At 43.5% G+C, this 20,186-nt stretch overlaps 1 protein-coding gene across 1 annotated transcript in view; it reads right to left on the bottom strand.

Moving 5' to 3' along the window:
* The window catches only part of MOB4 (MOB family member 4, phocein), a 144,748-nt gene that overhangs the window by 9,317 nt on the left and 115,245 nt on the right, over positions 1-20,186 (bottom strand). The window contains exons 6-7 of the mRNA XM_077275405.1: positions 11,239-11,318; positions 7,716-7,827 (exon numbers count right to left, since the gene is read on the bottom strand). Coding sequence (XP_077131520.1) covers positions 7,716-7,827; positions 11,239-11,318 — 192 coding nt within the window. The remainder of the gene's footprint in view (positions 1-7,715; positions 7,828-11,238; positions 11,319-20,186) is intronic.

Below are 20,186 nucleotides of genomic sequence, written 5' to 3'. Positions count from 1 at the left end.
AAAAAACGCATGCGTTTTGACGCGTTTTCGGCAACGCATGCGTTTAACGCGTGCGTTCATTTGCAGAAATGCAACATGTAGTAATTTCTAGCGGCGTTTTTTTGCCGCAAAAAAACGCATGCGTTAATTCGTAGCAAAAAAATGCATTGCTGTCTATGTAAACGCATGCGTTTTTAAGCACATGCGTTTGCTTGCGTTAAAAACGCATGCGTTTTTATAGAAAAACACAAGAAAACCATAAACCTAAACACAAGAAAAAACAAGAAAACCCTAACCCTACCCCTAACCCTGACAAGCCACCCCCCACCATCAAGGTGATAAAGGGATCCAAACCCTAACCCTACCCCTAACCCTATATGACAGTCAATACTCTACGAGTTTATATTTTTAGTACTCTATAGCAATACCGTATATCTTGGGGTGTCCACATTGAACAAAGCTTTTTATTAGAAGAATGTCCTGGTCACCAGGTCAACATAATAGCCAATTCCTATGGATCCCTAGGGTTAGGGTTAGGGGTAGGGTTAGGGTTTGGATGCCTTTATCACCTTGATGGTGGGGGGTGGCTTGTCAGGGTTAGGGGTAGGGTTTGGATGCCTTTATCACCTTGATGGTGGGGGGTAGCTTGTCAGGGTTAGGGGTAGGGTTTGGATGCCTTTATCACCTTGATGGTGGGGGGTGGCTTGTCAGGGTTAGGGGTAGGGTTAGGATCCATAGGGTTACTAGGGATCCTAACCCTAAACCTAGCTATTTCTGATTATAGTGGGATTTCTAGTTGATTTTGATGATTGGCAGCTGTCACACACTTCTCAGCATGCGTTTAAAAAACGCAAACGCTGGAAAAAACGCATGTAATCGCGGCAAAACGCCGCATTTTTATTTCTGCATGCAAAAACGCATGCGTCTAAAAAACGCGGCGTTTTGCCGCGTTTACATGCATTTTTTCACCACATGCGTTTTTTAAAAAAACACTGCAGATCAAAACGCAAGTGTGAAACCAGTCTTACCCTTGTGAAAATAAAAAAAAATTTGGGCTAAAGGTACATTTTTGTGGGAAAATGTGATTTTATTTTCACAGCTCTACCTTATGAACTTCTGTGAAGCACTTGGGGGTTCCAGGTGCTTATGACACATCTAGACAAGTTCCTTAAGGGGTCTAGTTTCCAAAATGAGGTCACTTGTGGGGGGTTACACTGTGGAAACACATCAGGGGCTTTCCAAATGCGTAATGGCGTTTGCTCTCGATTCCAGACGTTTTTACGTTCAAAAAGTCAAAGATGCTACATCCCTACCAATCCCTGCCGTGTGCTGAAACAGTGGATTTCCCCCACATGTGGGGTATCGGCGTACTTGGGAGAAGGTGCACAACATATTTTAGGGTCCCTTTTCACCTATTACCTTTGTGAAAATAAATTTGGAGCGAGTAAAATTTTTGTGAAATAAAGTTAAATGTTCATTTTTTCCTTCCACATTGCTTTAGCTCTTGTAAAGCACCAGGAGGGTTAATAAACTTCTTGAATGTGGTTTTGAGTACGGGGGGTTTGGGGAGAGGTATCCACTTTTTAGAATGGTGTCATTTTTGGGTATGTGCTGTCACACAGGTCCCCCAAAGTCACTTTGAAAGTGATGTGGTCCCTTAAAAACCCTTATAACTTCCTAACTAAAAAAAAGAATTGTGTTTCAAATTGTGTGGCATTTCCTGAAGAAGCGGTCATTGAGACCCTGAAACGCGTTGAATAAACCACCATTACTACCTCATCAAGTCTTGACATTATATTGTTGCGGCAATGCAGAAAATATCCACACACCTCCAATAAATTTTAATATATGGCCAGTTACCGTCCCTTGGATCTGCAGCAGCCGACAATTTGAGCGTGTGTTTCTCATCAACAAGGTGAGCAGTTTTATTGAAATATACTATCCTTAGTCTGTGGGATAAGACCCTATTGCACTTTTTTTCTCCTTCTTCAAACACTAACAACTGATTTAAGAGCCTAAGAATTAAAAGTTAGAACATTTGCAAAGTTTTCAAATTTCCAATATTTTTACAAATAAATGCCAAGTTATATCGAAGAAATGTTACCACTGTCATGAAGTACATCCCAATCTCCGAATCAGTGGGATCCGTTGAAGCGTTCCAGACTTTTAACCACATAAAGTGACTGTGGTCAGAATTCCAAAATTTGCCTTGGTCATGAAGGTCAAAATTGGCTCAGTCACTAAGGGGTTAAATGTGGTTATATCTGCCATTACTACTTCTTGCGGGAGGAAGGTCATTCCAGAGTCTGACTGCTCTAAGTGTAAAGAACCTTTTCCTATTTAGCTGCCGGAATCACCTTTCCTTCACTCGTTATGAGTGCCCCCTGATTTTTTATAAGATCTTTGGAAGGAATAGATCATGTGCCAGTCCTATGTATTGGCCACAAAGCTATTTACTTACTTTTTTCTAAGTTAAACAAGACCATCTTTTCCAAGTTCTCATTACACTGGTCAACACAAAAAAAAAATCATCAGCAAAGGGCATATGTCTGTTTTATTGAGCTTGATGTGCTGATTCCAAAACTATGCTTAGTTTTGCTCTATCACATAAAGTTTCTGAAATAGAAGTATTTTTGTCATTACATTATTTCTGCATTTCCAATGTAAGTGGTTTTTCCTATGTTATTCCCATTTCTTTGCTTTTCTTACTAAATTGTGAATTGCATTAAAAGGACAACATCAGTAAAGGTTTTAATGAGTTTTATTTGAAGGAGTATTGACAGTGCAGTCAACCAATGACTGCTTCTCGGAAAGTCACATGTTATGGGGAGGGGCTAACTTATGAGGCGGTAAGATTTGAGTCAGTCAGAAAAGGATGGTGATGGCAGCAAGGACTGGTATGTGAGACTCTGACAGGAGACAGGCCTCTACAAGGATCTGAGCCCTGCCACAGGGAGATAGGAAGGCAGCCGACAGCCGCAATTGTGAGAGTATTTTCACTGCATTTCTGGGAGGGCAAGTCGCCTCAGAGGGAAGAAAACAGCCCAGCCACTGAGGTGTAACTGAGTGAGGGTCTCCACAGAGAGAGAACCTGAAAGCAGCAAATATCACACTGAGAAACTACCTGTGTGCAAATGTTCCTCTGTAAGGAATAGGCTGACCCATTTACCTCACAACTGTATATAGTTACCAGATTACCTTCAGTAAAATCAGTTCTAAATACAAGCTGCCTCTGTCATCTCTGGGGAAATATCTACATATAGTCGGTTGGCTCATCGCATTTTGTTTTAGTTTGTCACCATCATTGAACTGAACTTTACTGTTTGATCTGATTTAAAGGAGAAAAATGCCCCGACAGTGTATCAATCATCCCAACAGATTCTGCTATGTGTGTGGTTCTTTTACACTAAAAGGCCAAGTACATTCAATAACTTATAATATTAAAAATATGTACTTTATGTGTCCACTTGGTGATCAAGACAGAAGCTGGGCCCCTCCTGTGATATGCTCAAGTTGTTCAAATAGCCTACGTGACTGGTTGAATATGAGGACAGTGACTATGCCATTTGCTGTTCCCATGATTTGGAGAGAACCCAAAAATCATAGTGATGACTGCTACTTTTGTTTTGTGAAACTAAAGGGCTTTTCTACAAAGAACAAACATAAGATTAATTACCCTGAACTTGAATCTGCGATTAAGGTACCATCACACTAAACGATATCGCTAGCGATCCGTGACGTTGCAGCGTCCTGGATAGCGATATCGTTGTGTTTGACACGCAGCAGCGATCTGGATCCTGCTGTGATATCGCTGGTCGTTAATTAAAGTTCAGAACTTTATTTGGTCGTCAGATCGCCGTGTATCGTTGTGTTTGACAGCAAAAGCAACGATACCAGCGATGTTTTACAATGGTAACCAGGGTAAATATCGGGTTACTAAGCGCAGGGCCGCGCTTAGTAACCCGATGTTTACCCTGGTTACCAGTGTAAAATGTAAAAAAACAGTACATACTCACCCTCTGATGTCTGTCACACGTCCCTCGCCGTCCGCTTCCTGCACTGACTGAGCACCGGACAGAAAGTGAAAGCACAGCACAGCGGTGACGTCACCGCTCTGCTGTTAGGGCCGGCGCTCAGTCAGTGCAGGGAAGCGGACGCCGGGGGACGCGAAGGTGAGTATGTACTGTTTGTTTTTTTACATTTTACACTGGTAACCAGGGTAAACATCGGGTTACTAAGCGCGGCCCTGCGCTTAGCAACCCGATGTTTACCCTGGTTACCCAGGGACCTCGGCATCGTTGGTCGCTGGAGAGCGGTCTGTGTGACAGCTCTCCAGCGACGCTGCAGCGATCGGCATCGTTGTCTGTATCGCTGCAGCGTCGCTAAGTGTGACGGTACCTTTAGGCCAGTTCCACATGATGGTACTTTGCCAGTTCCTGTACTACCATTGTCTGAATTGGATGAAAATGAAGAAGTAGAATATGACGACTATGGAGCTGAAGCTACTGGCGAAGACATGGAGACCTCAAGTCAAGATGAGTATGTACCTGATGGAGCAGCCAGAATGCTTTACAGAACATGAATTAAATGATCTCATCAGAGACCTTTTATTGTGAAAAGATAAAGCTGAACTTCTTGCATCTAGGTTGAAACAGAAGAATATTCTTCATGATGATGTCAAAGTGTGTTATTATCGAAACAGAAGTAACTTGTTAGGCTACTTTCACACTAGCGTCGTGCACTGCACGTCGCTATGCGTCGTTTTGTAGAAAAAACGCATCCTGCAAAAGTGCTTCCAGGATGCGTTTTTTCTCCATTGACTTGCATTAGCGACGCAGTGCGACGCATTGCCACACGTCGCAACCGTCGTGCGACGGTTGCGTCGGACCGTCGCCACCAAAAAACGTTGCATGTAACGTTTTTTGGTGTGTCGTGTCCAGCATTTCCGACCGCGCATGCGCGGCCGGAACTCGGCCCCCTCCTCCCCGCACCTCACAATGGGGCAGTGGATGCGTTAAAAAACAGCATCCGCTGCCCCCGTTGTGCAGTGCTTCCACAGTATGTGTCGGTGCGCCGCAACGACGCTAATGTGAAAGTAGCCTAACACAATTTTTCACAGTTGATGGACCAATGGTGTACTGTAACAATGTGAATGGCCTCTTTGAAGAACTGAATTAAGAGTATTTTGTTGCAGATTGGCGACTGTTTATGGACTCATCCCAGAGAAGTTTGAAAGCAGTGTTTCACAATGGAAATATGAAATCATCAATCCCTATTACTCACTCATGTCACCTAAATGAAAGTAATGAAAATATGCCAGTTGTTTTGGATGCTATACAATATAAGCATCATCAATGGAATATCTGTGGAGATCTGAAAGCGATTGGTCTGCTAATGGGAATGCAAGGAGGTTTCACAAAATATTGTTGCTTCTTGTGTTTATGGGACAGTAGAAATACAGTAGAGCATTATGTTCGTCGTCATTGGGGACAGAGAAACATCTATGCTCCAGGTAGAGACAATGTTCAGCATAATCCTCTAGTTGCTCCAACAAAAATCTTTCTTCCTCCACTACATATAAAGTTGGGATTGATTAAAAACTTTGTGAAAGCCATGGCAAAGACAAATTCACAAGGGTTCCAGAACATTTCACAGAAATTCTCCAGCATTTCACCAGCAAAACTGAAGGAAGGAGTACTTTTGTTGGTCCTCAGATCAGGGAGCTTATGAGAGATGATGTGTTTGAAGGAACTCTAAATGGTAAGGAATTGAGATCTTAGAAAAGCTTCAAGTGGATCTGTGAAAAATTCTTAGGAAAACAAAAATCTCCAGAATATGTTGAAGGTGTTGAGGAACTGCTAAATGCATACAGTGTCTTGGATGTCGCATGCCTCTGAAAATGCACTTTTTGCATTTACATTTAGATTTCTTCCCTCAAAATCTTGGGGATGTAAGCGATGAACAAGGCAAGCGGTTTCAACAGGACATTAAAGTAATGGAACACCGCTACCAGGAGTAACATAAAGTGTTTTAGTTGGTACATCAGTGAAATGTTGGTTGATATATTTTGCTATTCCTGGCGACTCACCAAAAAGCGTTCAATAAGAGGACTTCGTATTAGTGTTAAATGTCATTGTCATTTAATTCATGCATAAAGGGAATCTGTCAGCAGGATTGTGCACATTAACCTACAGACAGTGTCAAGTCGGCGCCGTTATACTGTTTATAATGATACCTTGGATGATGAAAGCCGTCTTGTGGTTGTTTAATCTTTAATTTTCAGTTTTTAGTTAATGAGATTCGTGTGCTTTGGGTCAGGCCTGGGGGGGTCCTCATGTGGTGCAATGCTTACATACTCATCTGTATGGCTTATGACAGGTCACTGATCCCTCACTGACCTGCCCTTAATTTTAATCTTACATGATTAATTATATATATATATATATTATATATATATAAATCACCTTCAGCCGGCATCGGTGCCTGTGATGCAGCATGATTGCATGTATAATATGCATTTAACTCTTATTTGCTTGTATCAATAAATTCATTAACAAAAAAAAATCTGTCACAAAATGGCACGGGCTGCGCCTGTGCAGTAGCTGCTATTGGCGATCCGATACATGCTTCTGCACCAGCGGCGCAATCTTGCTAGGGGGGGGGGGGGAATCACCCCTCCCAGATGGCACCGCCGATAGCTGCTACTGCACAGGTGCCATTTTGAGACAGTTTTTTTTTTTTTAAATTAATTTATGTATACCAGCAAATAAAAGAATTAAATGCACATTATACATGCAATCATGCTGCAGCGCAGTCGCCTGCCTGCTGAAGGTGATTTTATTTTTCAATAAATATAATTATATATAATATTCATTATGTAAAACAGGGGGCATGAGGGATCCGTGACCTGTCAGAAGCCATACTGGTGAATATCTAATCAGAGAATCACATTAAGACCCCCCACTCCCCCAACAGACCTGCCCCAGAGCCCGAGAATCTCTTTAACTTGGATTTCATCAACAAAGGTAACATTTTAATCCGTATAACGGTGCCAACCTGACAGTGTCTGTAGGCTACTCAGCACACAATCCTGTTGACAGGTTTCCTTTAAATCCACACACATGTTGTTACTATATGAATTATTTTATATTAAATGGATGCATACTCCAACACTTTGAGAACTGCCAATTTATCTTTCAATAACATTTTTTACTACTGAGGCACCTGGCAGTGAATCTCTTACCTTCTGGTGCCCCTGGCAAGGCATTTGATTTGTCAGGTCTGGCTTGGTGCACAGATGACCTTGCACCAGCCCTTGTTAATCAAAAGGTGCACCAGGGATACCGAAATGTAAGATTCGCGGGCTGCTCATCTCTAGTAATGAATTGTGTTTAGGACCGATGCAGAAGGGTATCAGCCATCATACACAGATGCATTTTCACCGGTAAGGGGTAATGCTATTTACATAATTTTTAGTGCTGTGAAAAAGCGGCACTGAGGAATAAGGCCCCTTAATCCCCGATTAAAAACTTTTTTATGGCGGTGATTAACGGATTTTAAAGGGGGAAAAAAATCACTTAAAAATAAAGCAGTAGCGTTATAAAATGTTTGCTTAGACTTCAGCTCAAAGACGGGAGAAAAATTCAAATCCAACTAAAATCTGTTAATGAAACCTATCAAAATAAGCAAAATGCCTTCTTCCACATCATGCAGTACTTTAAAAATACCATACATACCTCATATTCATCAAATGTTTGGCGATGATGGAAATATGCATGAGAAAATATCCTATAGATTCTACGGCATACGGATCCTAGTTTAGCCACAGAAGATTCCTTTATGCTAACCCTGTAAAAATATATATATTATTAATATAAAGAATTGGTACATTCAGATATAAATTGAATATCAATATCCTCTGATGATCTGCTGCAGCGGTAGCATCAGGTCTATAGTCTTTGTAACTGCTGCAGTTAATCACTGACCTCAGAGGCTCTGCCAACACAGACTGCACGAGCCACTAAGCCCAGTGCATAGCTGAAGGTAATGAGTGTTGTGAATATGAGGTCACCACTTTAGCCGATCAATAAGGACCACTGGACCTGGGGAGGGTGAGTTTTCAGTGTGTTATCTTTTAAGTCTTGTAATTTTTAAATCTCATGGAGCAAAATAGATGAAAAATAAAGGTAAACCTTGAAATTGAACCTGACAAGGTCACCCATGCCCCCAAACTACCAGCATTTGTACCGGTATATTTCTGTATAAATTCCCTGCCTAACAGTCCCATTATAGTGTGTGGCATATTAAAAACAGACTTTAGAAATACTTTTTCTAAACATCTGTTAATGTGTCAATCACTTTTAGACTAGTCGATAGGGCGTTTGTTTCCCCAGACTAGTCAGCCCACTCAGTATGTTATCACACCCCTACCACCGTCATCTCCTACGGTCTTCAAATCTCGCACATGCACGCCACTTTCTTTCCCCTGTGTCATTGCACCTCTGATGTCGGTGTGATGTGTTCACTTTCTGAATTCAGAAGCGCACTGCGCATGTCTGGAATTATAGAAGACGTCTGGTGTCAACTGAGGAGCCCAAGATCAGGCTTCTTTGTTGCTTTTTGAAGAGCGCAGGAGAAGACGCTAGCTCTTGCAAATCGTGTTCTCACCCCCACAGGGGCGTGATAACATACTGAGTGGGCAGACTAGTCTGGGGCAACAAACGCCCCATCGACTAGTCAAAAGGTGATAGCCACATTAAAAACGGACTTTACAAATACTTTTTCTTAACATCTGTAAATGTTTCAAACACTATAAAGGGACTGTTAGGCAAGGAATTAATACAACTTCTGGTGATTTGGGGGGCATGAGGGTCCTGTCAGGTTCCCTTTAAATAAAAGCTAGGAGGAAACAGATTTTATGTCCTGGGTTTCTTGAGGTTTTAATCTCTGGAGAATAAATATAGTCATGCTTTTCTCTGGTCGGAAGGGAAAGGGCTTTTTTTTTTTCTCTCTCTAACCTTTCTCCTGTTAAGTTCCGCTGTGGTCATTACCTATTTGGAACACCAGAGGAATTGATCCAAGATTGCAATTATTGAATGTAATGTGATTGCTTTTGACATGCTACCTGATCCACAATCAGCACATATGACGGTATGATCATATGTATGACATCGCTGACTGTATGATCTCTGCTAGGTATGTCTCAGTCTCACTCTGACACGCCACAGCAGTTCAGAGAAAAATGCGCGTTATAAGTCCGTCACCAGCTCCTCCCCACCTGCTGCCCTCCAGTCTCCTCCTTACAGTTAAACCAGAAGTTTACATACACTATATAAAGAGACACATCCTAATGTTTTTCTCAATATCTCACATGAAATCAGAATAAACCGTTCCCGTTTTAGGATTACATCAGAAGAGAGAGGAATTAAATGGGAAATCAGACTTTTTTTTTTGCGGTTGCCGTTATTCCGTTAATAACGGCGATGGCACCACTGGGGTTGGTAAAAACTGACCCGAATCATGTTCTCTGGGGTCTCGGCTACCCCAGAAAAATTCCGACTCTGGGGGATGCTATACACTTATTTTTCAGCGCCATGACAAAGTGGCGCTGAGGCATAAGTACCCTTAACTGCTGCCAGTAAAAGGTGTATTGGCGGTCATTAAGAGGTTAAAACATTCGCTCTCATTATTCTGGCAAATAATAATTATGGTAATCCTAATTAACCTAAAACAGGAAAGGTTTATTCTGATTTGATGCTAGATATTGAGAAAAACATGCAGATGTGTCTTTTTATATAGTGTATGTAAACTTCTGGTTTCTACTGTAGTGTTTCTTATGTCAATATTTTTCTTTATTTTAACTTTTTTTTTCTTTGTGCACAGTTTCCGCCTGCTACCCCTGTAATCAGTGATAGAAGGCGTCGGCTGATGGGAATAGTAGTATGTCATCAGTCAACACCCATGACCTGCAGAAAGCTTTTTACTGTGGGTCACAATCACATCTGCAGGGTCACGCCGACATCTGACATCATGACCCCACAGCGCTATGACAGACGGTAACGATCTTACCAGGCGGTAACTTAACCGCCCATCAGAGCCCGCTGTGACAGTGTTTCTTGCGCCGTTACACAGATGACAGCGTGGGAAACACCCGATATGAAGTCCGGGAAGACGCAAGCAAAAACTCAGCAAATCCACAAACATTTTTATGCCTGCGTTTTTGCTGTGTATTTGACTGACTCAATTGAAGTCAATGGGTAAAAAACACAGCAAAAACACACAAAGAACTGACATGCTGCGGATTTAAAAACAGCACGAATACGGAAAGGAAAATTATTGATCATGTGCACAGCACTTCAGGATTCTCATTGACTTGGCTGGCATAAAGATTCCCTAGCGTTTTTGGGCCAATTCTGAGGAAAATACGCACAGTATGCACACAGCCTAAAATGCAGGACAAGTCAAATACATTTTTTTCTCATTGCAATATGATCTCAAAGTTCTCAGTAACAGAGCATTGGAACATAATATAACACTGCAATCTTATATGGCCTGTATGGGAGTTCCCTGTGGTCTGTGCATATAAAAGGCATTACTCAATACCAGGAACACCAAGATTTTATAAAAGGTTGGAAAAAAGCACATTGATCATTCTATGAATCTGGTATAACTTGTTCATGAGCGATCTCGCAGTTATTATGAGCAGGTGAAGCTTGATCTGGGGAAAGCAAGGAATGAACTAAAATCACGATTAACTGCAACTCAGTATCAAACGTTTCAAAGGAAGATTGAAATAAAACTTGTACCAATAAAAAAATTAGATTAAAGAAATTAAAAAGGGACAAGTTTTTAGGAGATAAATCAGATTTGGCCTTGGATCAAGTGTTCACATATAAGTCGCAATAAAAAAAAAAAATCAAATTTAGAGGCAACACAAGAGGACGGAGAGGATTCGAATGGCATTCACAAGCACTCAGGCTGACGTGCACACTGCCATGTACTTAGAACAGAAGGTGGTAACATTTTATACAAATGTAAAGTAATATCTTTTCAATGGATCATTTATTTAACAGCATGAATGATTATAATGACTAGAATCTATATTAGTTGGACAAGGTCTTAATTATATTTTTTATTTACTTATGGAATAAACATAAAATTGATTATATAATATCTGGAGAAAGATTGGATATCATGATCTGTATTATAGCAGTATTTCTGTGCATGCAAATTAGATAAGATAAAATGTACAAAACTTACCTGCTAGGAAAATATTTATTGCTATTCAAAAGACATGCAGCGCCATCCAGAGTGTGCCTTGTGTAATCTATAGCAGGACACTAAATAAAACAAGAGGAAACATCATTTCTAAGAAGAAAAGGGTGCTTCGTTACGTACAAAAAAAACTAATGCACATTTATATTCATATATACTTACATTCATGAGAAAAACTAAGTGACCCTCTGAATTCTATGACTATGTATCACGACATAAAAAAACAATGTAGGGGCCGATTCATCAAAGTTTTTTTACATCAGAAAACGGTTGAAAAATTAGTTTAAGAGGTGTAACATTTTTGGGCAAACAAGTTGAGCAAACATTTAGCGACTTTTGAGGTTTTTACATCAGTTTGAAGCAGATCCATCAAAATGATTAGAGCTGGAAGAAGCCGGGGTGGGGCAGGGAGTGGCATTCAGTGCAAGCATTTCTTCTGTAATGCTGTAGATAAGCCCCCGATGTATCCTGAAAGATGAGAAAAAGAGGTTATATTATACTCACCCAGGGGCGGTCCCACTGCGGTTCGGACCGATAGGCGTCGCGGTTCGGGGCCTCCTATCTTCTTATGATGACGTCCTCTTGTCTTCACGCAGCGGCTCCGGCGCAGGCGTACTTTGTCTGCCCTGTTGAAGGCAGAGCAAAGTACTGCAGTGCGCAGGCGCTGGGCTTCTCTGACCTGCGCTTAGTAACCCGATGTTTACCCTGGTTACCCGGGGACTTCGGCATCGTTGGTCGCTGGAGAGCTGTCTGTGTGACAGCTCTCCAGCGACCACACAACGACTTACCAACGATCACGGCCAGGTCGTATCGCTGGTCGTGATCGTTGGTAAATCGTTTTGTGTAACGGTACCCTAAGATATAGGGAGGCATTGTTCGGATTATGCTTATCCAGCCTGCAGTGTGTACTATCAGACCGGTGAGTGGTCACAGGCATGTTCCGTTACAAATTGGGTACTAGTGTCGGGACTTTTGAATGCCAAGGACTACCCCATTGTCAGAGAGACTATAAAAAGTTACTGTGGCGCAGAGTCCCATGAGGTCAGAGTAGTTAAAGACCTGCTACACCAGTTACAATAGAGCTGGAGTTAAGTTTGTTCTGGGACTTAGGCTATGTGCACACGTAGGAAGGGTCCTCTGCGGGGTTCTCCCGCAGCGGATTTGATAAATCTGCAGGACAAAACAGCTGCGGTTATCCCTGCAGATTTATCGCGGTTTGTCTTTCGGTTTCCGCTGTGGGTTTATTCCTGCACTTGTTTTACTATTGATGCTGCATATGCAGCATCAATAGTGATGTTAAAAATAATTTTAAAAAATGGTTATACTCACCGTCCGACGTCCCGATCTCCTCGGCGCTGCACGCGGCGGTCCGTTTCCAAAGATGCTACACGAGAAGGACCTTCGTGACGTAACGGTCATGTGACCGCGACGTCATCGCAGGTCCTGCTCGCATAGCAACCCTGCGACCGGACGGCCGCGTGCAGCGCTGAGAGGTGAGTATATCATTATTTTTTATTTTAATTCTTTTTTTTTTTTACACAAATATGGTTCCCAGGGCCTGGAGGAGACTCTCCTCTCCTCCACCCCGGGTACCATCCGCACATTATCCGCTTAGTTCCCGCATGGTGGGCATAGCCCCATGCGGGAAGTAAGCAGATTAATGCATTCCTACGTGTGCAGAATCGCCGCGATTCCGCACAAAGAAGTGACATGCTGCGGATTGTAAACCGCTGCGTTCCCGCGTGGGTTTTCCCGCAGCATGTGCACAGCGTTTTCGGTTTCCCATAGGTTTACATTGAACTGTAAACTCATGGGAAACTGCTGCGGACTCGCAGCTGCAGAAACGCTGCGGATCCGAGGCAAAATCCGCAACGTGTGCACATACCCTTATCGTGAAAGGCGGAGTTGCCAAGTTATTCAGACAGTTGATGGTTCGACCATGAAGAATCCCTGCAGTCAGAGGTGGATGAGTTCCCCCTGTGTCGTTGCTGGCGACGATGACGAGATTGTGACCCATGGACACGAGATTCCCAAGTTGGGGGTTTCAGACAGGGGGATTTTGGGAGCACTCAAATGCAGGATCCTACGTTAAAAGTGGCATGTTGACTGTGATAAATGGGTTGCTCAAGAGTCGGGGGCAGATACCAGATTACCATATTTTGCAGCAAATGAGGATCTGTTATATCGAGTCACTAAACTGTGAGAGGAAATAACAGAGCAGTTGTTCGTACTGGGTAACCCAGAAGCGTAGGGTACTAGGCCTGGCCCCTTCTCATGTCCTGGGTGGGCATCTGGGAGTAGACAAGACTCAAGAGGAGGTTCTACTGGCCTGGATGTTACCGAGAGATTGTTAATTACTGCCAGTCCTGCCCTACCTACCAGCAAACTGCTCCCATATCCCACTTCCACAGTCCCCTAGTGCTGTTTCCAATTATAGAGGTCCCATTTGACCTGATTGCCATGGTCCTTGTCAGGCCCCTAGTTAAGTCCATCAGGGGGCACCAATAGATCCTGGTGGTGATGGACTATGCAACATGGTACCCAGAGGCAACACCACTGAGAAACTCCCCCTCACCAGGAGGAGTATAGCCTGAGGGCTAGTCCATATTTTCTCCAAAACGGCAAGTGATGGAGTTTTGGAAGGTTCTCCAGATTACACAACTACGTCTGTAGACAGACGGCTTGGTGGAAAGGTTCAATAAGACCTTGAAGTCCATGCTTAAGGTTGTGGAGAAGAATGGCAGAGACTGGGATTGCCTACTACCATACCTGCTGTTCTCTATTAGGGAAGTCCCACAGGCCTCTACGGGGTTCTCACTATTCGAGCTGCTGTATGGACAGCACCTTCGGGGATTTCAGGACATTGCGAACGAGACCTGGGAAGCAGAGGTTACACTCCACCGGAGTATCATCAAGCATGTCGCCAAGATGCAGAACAGTATTGTGAGGGTTATGTCTATTGTGAAGGAGAGCCTCCTTCAAGCACAAGAGGCCCAGGCAAGTGTCTACAAATTTGTCAGTAAGGCTGAGAAAGTTTAGCACTGGAGACCAGCTATTGGTAATGGTCCCCACGGTCGAAAGTAAATTTATTGCCAAGTGGCAGTGGCCATACGAAGGTGGTTAAAAAGCTGAGTGACATGAACTACAAGGTCCACCAGCCCGGAAGAAGAAAACCCTACCAATAAAAATGCTTAAACCATGGTAAAACAGGGAACCAATGGAAGCTAAGGTCTAGGTAGATATCACAGTGGCCAAGATGCCATCACCAGCCCAGAAACAGTGCCGTGAACTGCTTCAGCAGAACCGGGACCTGTTTTCGGAGTTGCCAGGATGTACGCAGGTTACGCTAGATTCACATTGCGTTAAAGCAGCCCGTTCAACACTTGCGTTAACCCAACTGCCGACATGCTATCGCGCTAGCGCAGATAGAGCTAGCAGATGATCTATCTGCGCTAGCGGTGACGAACCCAAAAACGCTGCAGCCTGCGTCCCAGGGTCCGTCACTCAATGACGGCACATAGCTAGCGCACGCCCATTTTGGCATGCGTTAGCGATGCGCCCGGAATAGGGCTTAATGGCAGCGTTAACGGACTGCTTTACACCGCCGTGTAACGCAGTCCGTCTTACTGACTGCTTAAACGTAATGTGAACCCAGCCTTATTGAGCATGAAATCCTGACGGAACCGCATGTGCGATTGACCCAAAAGCCGTATCGAATCAAAGCTTACAGTGGGGCGATTTATAAGGAGGTGAGGAGAATATTGAGCCTAGGCATCATCAAGCCAAAGAGCGGCAGGTCAGACCTATTGTCCTGGTGCAGAAGTCTGATGGAAAACGGCATTTCTGTAACGATTACAGGAAGCTAAAATGAGGTGTCCAATGCATATCCGATGCCCCGCATCAATGAACTCATTGAGAGGCTACGGTCAGCCAGATACATCACCACCCTGGACCTAACAAAAAGCTACTGGCAAATCCACCTGTCCCAAAGTGCCAAGGAAAAGTCTGCCTTCTCTATACCAGACGGTTGACTCTAGTATACCAGGATGCCGTTTGGGCTGCAAGGGGCCCCAGCTACCTTCCAGATGGCCATGGACCGGATTCTAACCCCCCCCACAAAAAGTACACCGCAGCTTACCTGGACGATATTGTGATCTACAGCCCAGATTGGGGGGTGGGAAAGTCATCTGCAGAAGGTACATGCAGTACTAAATATGCTGAGGAAGGCATGGTTTACCATAAAGCCAAAGAAGTGCACCATGGGGAAAGAAGAGGTGAAATACTTGGACTATATCATCAGAATGGGTGAAACAAAGCCACAAGTGAATAAGGAAGAGGCCATCCAAAATTGGTTGCAACCAATCTCCAAGAAACAGGTTACAGCGTTTCTGGGAACTGTGGCATACTATCGGCGGTTCATCCCAAATTTTGCCATGATAGCTGCACCCCTAAGGCTAGTTTCACACTAGCGTTTACCTGATCTGCGGCAGGCTGCGGACTTCCTCCGTGAAGCCCCGCCCTCGGCCGCACGTCCGCTGCTAGCTCCGCCTACTTCTGCATGCGGCCCGCATGCGACCTCCGTACCTATCTTTAACATTAGGTACGCAGGTCGTGCGGCTGTATGCGGATGCTGCCGCATGCGTCGTTTTGACGATGAGGCGACAGCGTAGGACGCAGCCTGTAGCATTTTTTTTTCCGCATCGTCAAAACGACGCATGCGGCAGCTTCCGCATACAGCCGCACGACCTGCGTACCTAATGTTAAAGATAGGGACGGAGGTCGCATGCGGGGCCGCATGCAGAAGTAGGCGGAGCTAGCGGCGGAGGTGCAGCCGAGGGCGGGGCCTCACGGAGGAAGTCCGCAGCCTGCCGCAGATCAGGTAAACGCTAGTGTGAATCTAGCCTTACTGACCTTCTTAAAGGCACCAAGCGGAGATGGTGTTACAGGACTTGAAGCTCACCCTATGCAAACAGTTGGCCTTGGTCGCACCTGACGTCACTAAGGAGTTTGTCGTTCAGACTGATGCCTCAGAGGTTGGCTTGGGAGCGGTGTTGTCCCAGGAAATAAATGGGGACAAACAACCAGTCATATACCAAAATAGGAAACTTACCTCCTGTGAGAAGAACTATGCCATTGTAGAGAAAGAATGCTTGGCCATGAAATGGGCAAATGACACCGTGAGGTACTACCCGTTAGGCCAGAATTTCAGGCTAGTGTCAGATCATGCACCACCGAGATGGATGAGGGAAATGAAGGAGAAGAATGCAAGGGTGACTAGTTGGTTTCTAGTGTTCCAAGACTTTAGCTTTCATGTGGAGCACAGGCCCTGGAAACTACATGGCAATGCAGATGTCCTGTCCAGACTTCCCTGTTTAGTGGTTAAAAGGTGTCACACACCTCGGCTTTGGGCATGTGATAAAGTAACTGGTAAAGTTCTCGATGGGAGATATGTAATAAAGAGGTTGTTAGCTTCAGTGATACAAACCTAGAGAAAATGCTCAGCACACTAAGTGCTGAGAGGGGTTAATCAGCAATTTTAATTGCTAAGTTTTTTTTGTGAACAGCTGGAGAGTGGGTGGGGGGCTCTTCACCATATCTCCACCCCAGGGTGTAGTTTATGAAGTAAAATATTCAGCCTTCTGAGTCATTTAGTGTGCTTCAGAGCTTTGTTATGTTAAACTGAGCTGAACTCTGTTGTTCCTGAGTGGGCAGATCCCTGCAACCACATTGCCTGTGTTATACGTTATCTTTTGTTTTCCCGTTACCCCTTTCCAACATCGGGCATAATAGCACACCAATGTCTGACCCCCTCCCTCCGATGTGGGCTCCAGTGGTGAGCCCACATCTTTCCCAGCACATGTGAGCTGTTTTGAACAGCTGTCATGAACCCGGAATAGCCGCGGGTGGAATTGCGATCCACCCACGGCCCGGCTATTAACCCGTTAAATGCCGCTGTGAAACGCTGACAGCGTCATTTAACATGTGCTTCCGGCAATTGTGCTGGAAATCCGCTCATCGGTGACCTCAGTCACGTGATAGCTAGTCACCGATGAGTTGGCATGACTACCAGAGGTCTCCTGGAGAACTCTAGGGTTGTCACTGCCGGCTTGCTGTTAGCGCCATCCAGTGGTCAGCGCTCCTAGCACATGGGTAATTCAGCTACATACAGGAAAACTGATCATCGCCTGTATGTAGCAGAGCCGATCAGGTTATGGCAGCTTCTAGTCTCCCCGAGAGACTATTGAAGCACGCCAAAAAGTAAAAAAAAAAAAAAAAAAATGAAATGTTTTCAAAAATATAAAAGTTCAAATCACCCCCCTTTCGCCCCATTCAAAATAAAAAGTTTGGAATTTTTTTTTTCACAACTTCGATAAAAAGGACCTAGACATGTTCGGTGTCTATGAACTCGTAATTACTTGGAGAATAATAATGGCAGGTCAATTTTAGCATTTAGCGAATCTAGTAAAAAAATCAAAACAGCAGCTGTGGGAGTGCACTTTTTTTTGCAATTGCACCGCACTTGTACAAAAAAATGGCAGAAAAATGTCATGACATTGCAAAACAAATGGTGCCGTTCTAAAGTACAACGCGTGCGGCAAAAAACAAGCCCTCACATGGCCATATTGATGGAAAAAATAAAGGCAGTCATGGCTCTGGGAAGAAGGGGACTAAAAAACGAAAACGCAAAACAGAAAATACTTCTGGTCATGAAGGGGTTGATAAACCAGAAGAAAATTCAAACGAGAAACGTTCCTGTGTCTACCGCTGTGAGCAGCCATGTGAGCGATTCTACCACTATACATGGTAAAAAGATAACAGTATGCATAATAGGCGAGAATAAAAAGATGATATGTAACAGATTGCCCAGGAGAAACCTTTCGGCTCAGAATACTAGTGCTGACCGATTGTAGAAACTCCATCCTCGAGTAACAAAGTCAGACCTTCTTGTTTAGAAGCCTTAGGTCCAAAAAGGGCTACACAGAGCAGTCTTTCTTGGATATGACCAACAGATTCAAGGATGTCGGACACCCACCTGTCTGATACCAATTACCTATCCTGTTTATAGGTCATTAAAGCAAACCTGTCATCAGGACTTGGCCAAGTAAACTACAGGCATTGTCAGGTTGGCGCTGTTGCACTGATTAAAATGATACTTGAGTTGAAGAAATCCATCTTGTGCTTCTTGTTTAATCTGTATTTGCAGTTTTCAGTTAATGAGATTCTAGTGTTCTGGGGCGGGCCAGTGGGCGAGGCTTTACGTGGTGGTCTGTTCACATTCATCCTTATGGCCTTAAATGACAGGTCACTGATCCTTCAGTTATCTGCATTCTATTTTAAGTACTGCACCTGCACTTTTAATATTGTGGTCTTTAAAAAAAATAAAAAAAATTGGCTCCAAAAAAAAGGCAGCCCACATACGCAGTAGCATCTATAAGGAAGCAATGCTCTAAATCCGCGCATGCACTGCCCACAGTGTTCAGAGCCCTGTCTTGTGTTTAAACAGTAGTTTTTGACAACATATAAGACAATTCAGATTCGGGAGAAATTGTTAATACATTTTAGGGTCCTTTTTCTCGAACTAAAGAATATTTTAGTGGAAAAAAATGTAAGTTTTCATTTTTTTCAATCCACTTTGCCTTAATTACAGTGAATCACCTGAAGGGTTAACAAATTCCCTAACAGCAGTTTAGATTAGTTTGAGGGGCACAGTTTTTAACCCCTTTACCCCCAAGGGTGGTTTGCACGTTAATGACCGGGCAAATTTTTACAATTCTGACCACTGTCCCTTTATCAGGTTATAACTCTGGAACGCTTCAATTGATCCTGATGATTCTGACACTGTTTTCTCGAGACTTCTTGTACTTCATGATAGTGGTAAAAAATTTTTGATTTCACATGCGTTTATTTGTGAAAAAAACGGAAATTTGGCGAAAATTTTGATTCCCTTAAATCACAGAGATATGTCACACAAAACAATAAGTAACATTTCCCACATGTCTACTAAATTTTTGGAACCAAATTTTTTTTTTTGTTAGCGAGTTATAAGGGTTAAAAGTTGACCAGCAATTTCTCATTTTACAACACCTTTTGTTTTTTGGGACCACATCATATTTCAAGTCATTTTGAGGGTTCTATATGATAGAAAATAACCAAATTTGACACCTTTCTAAAAACTGCACCCCTCAAGGTGCTCGAAACCACATTCAAGAAGTTTATTAACCCTTCAGGTGTTTCACAGGAATTTTAACATTTAACTTTTTTTCACAAAACATTTACTTCAGCTCCAATTTGTTTTATTTCACCAAGGGTAACAGGAGAAAATGGACCCCAAAAGTTGTTATACAATTTGTCCTGAGTACGCCGATACCCCATATGTGGGGGTAAACCACTGTTTGGGCGCATGGCAGAGCTCAGAAGGGAAGAAGCGCCGTTTGACTTTTCAATGCAAAATTGACTGGAATTGAGATGGGACATCATGTCGCATTTGGAGAGCCCTGATGTGCCTAAACGTTGAAACCCCCCACAAGTGACACCATTTTGGAAAGAAGACCCCCCTAAGGAACTTGTCTAGATGTGTTGCGAGAGCTTTGAACCCCCAAGTATTTCACGACAGTTTATAACGCAGAGCCGTTAAAATAAAAATTCTTTTTATCTCACAAAAACGATTTTTTAGCCCCCAGTTTTGTATTTTCCCAAGGGTAAAAGGAGAAATTGGACACCAAAAGTTGTTGTCCAATTTGTCCTGAGTACGCTGATACCCCATATGTGGGGGGGGAACCACCGTTTGGGCGCATGGCAGAGCTCGGAAGGAAAGGAGCGCCGTTTGGAATGCAGACTTAGATAGAATGGTCTGCAGGCGTCACATTGCATTTGCAGAGCCCCTAATGTACCTAAACAGTAGAAACCCCCCACAAGTGACCCAATATTGGAAA

Source organism: Ranitomeya variabilis, chromosome 7 (assembly GCF_051348905.1).
Source record: "Ranitomeya variabilis isolate aRanVar5 chromosome 7, aRanVar5.hap1, whole genome shotgun sequence".
NCBI classification, from domain to species: Eukaryota; Metazoa; Chordata; class Amphibia; order Anura; family Dendrobatidae; genus Ranitomeya; species Ranitomeya variabilis.
Note: the sequence above shows the minus strand (reverse complement) of the source record. Positions and strands in the feature narration are given on the sequence as shown.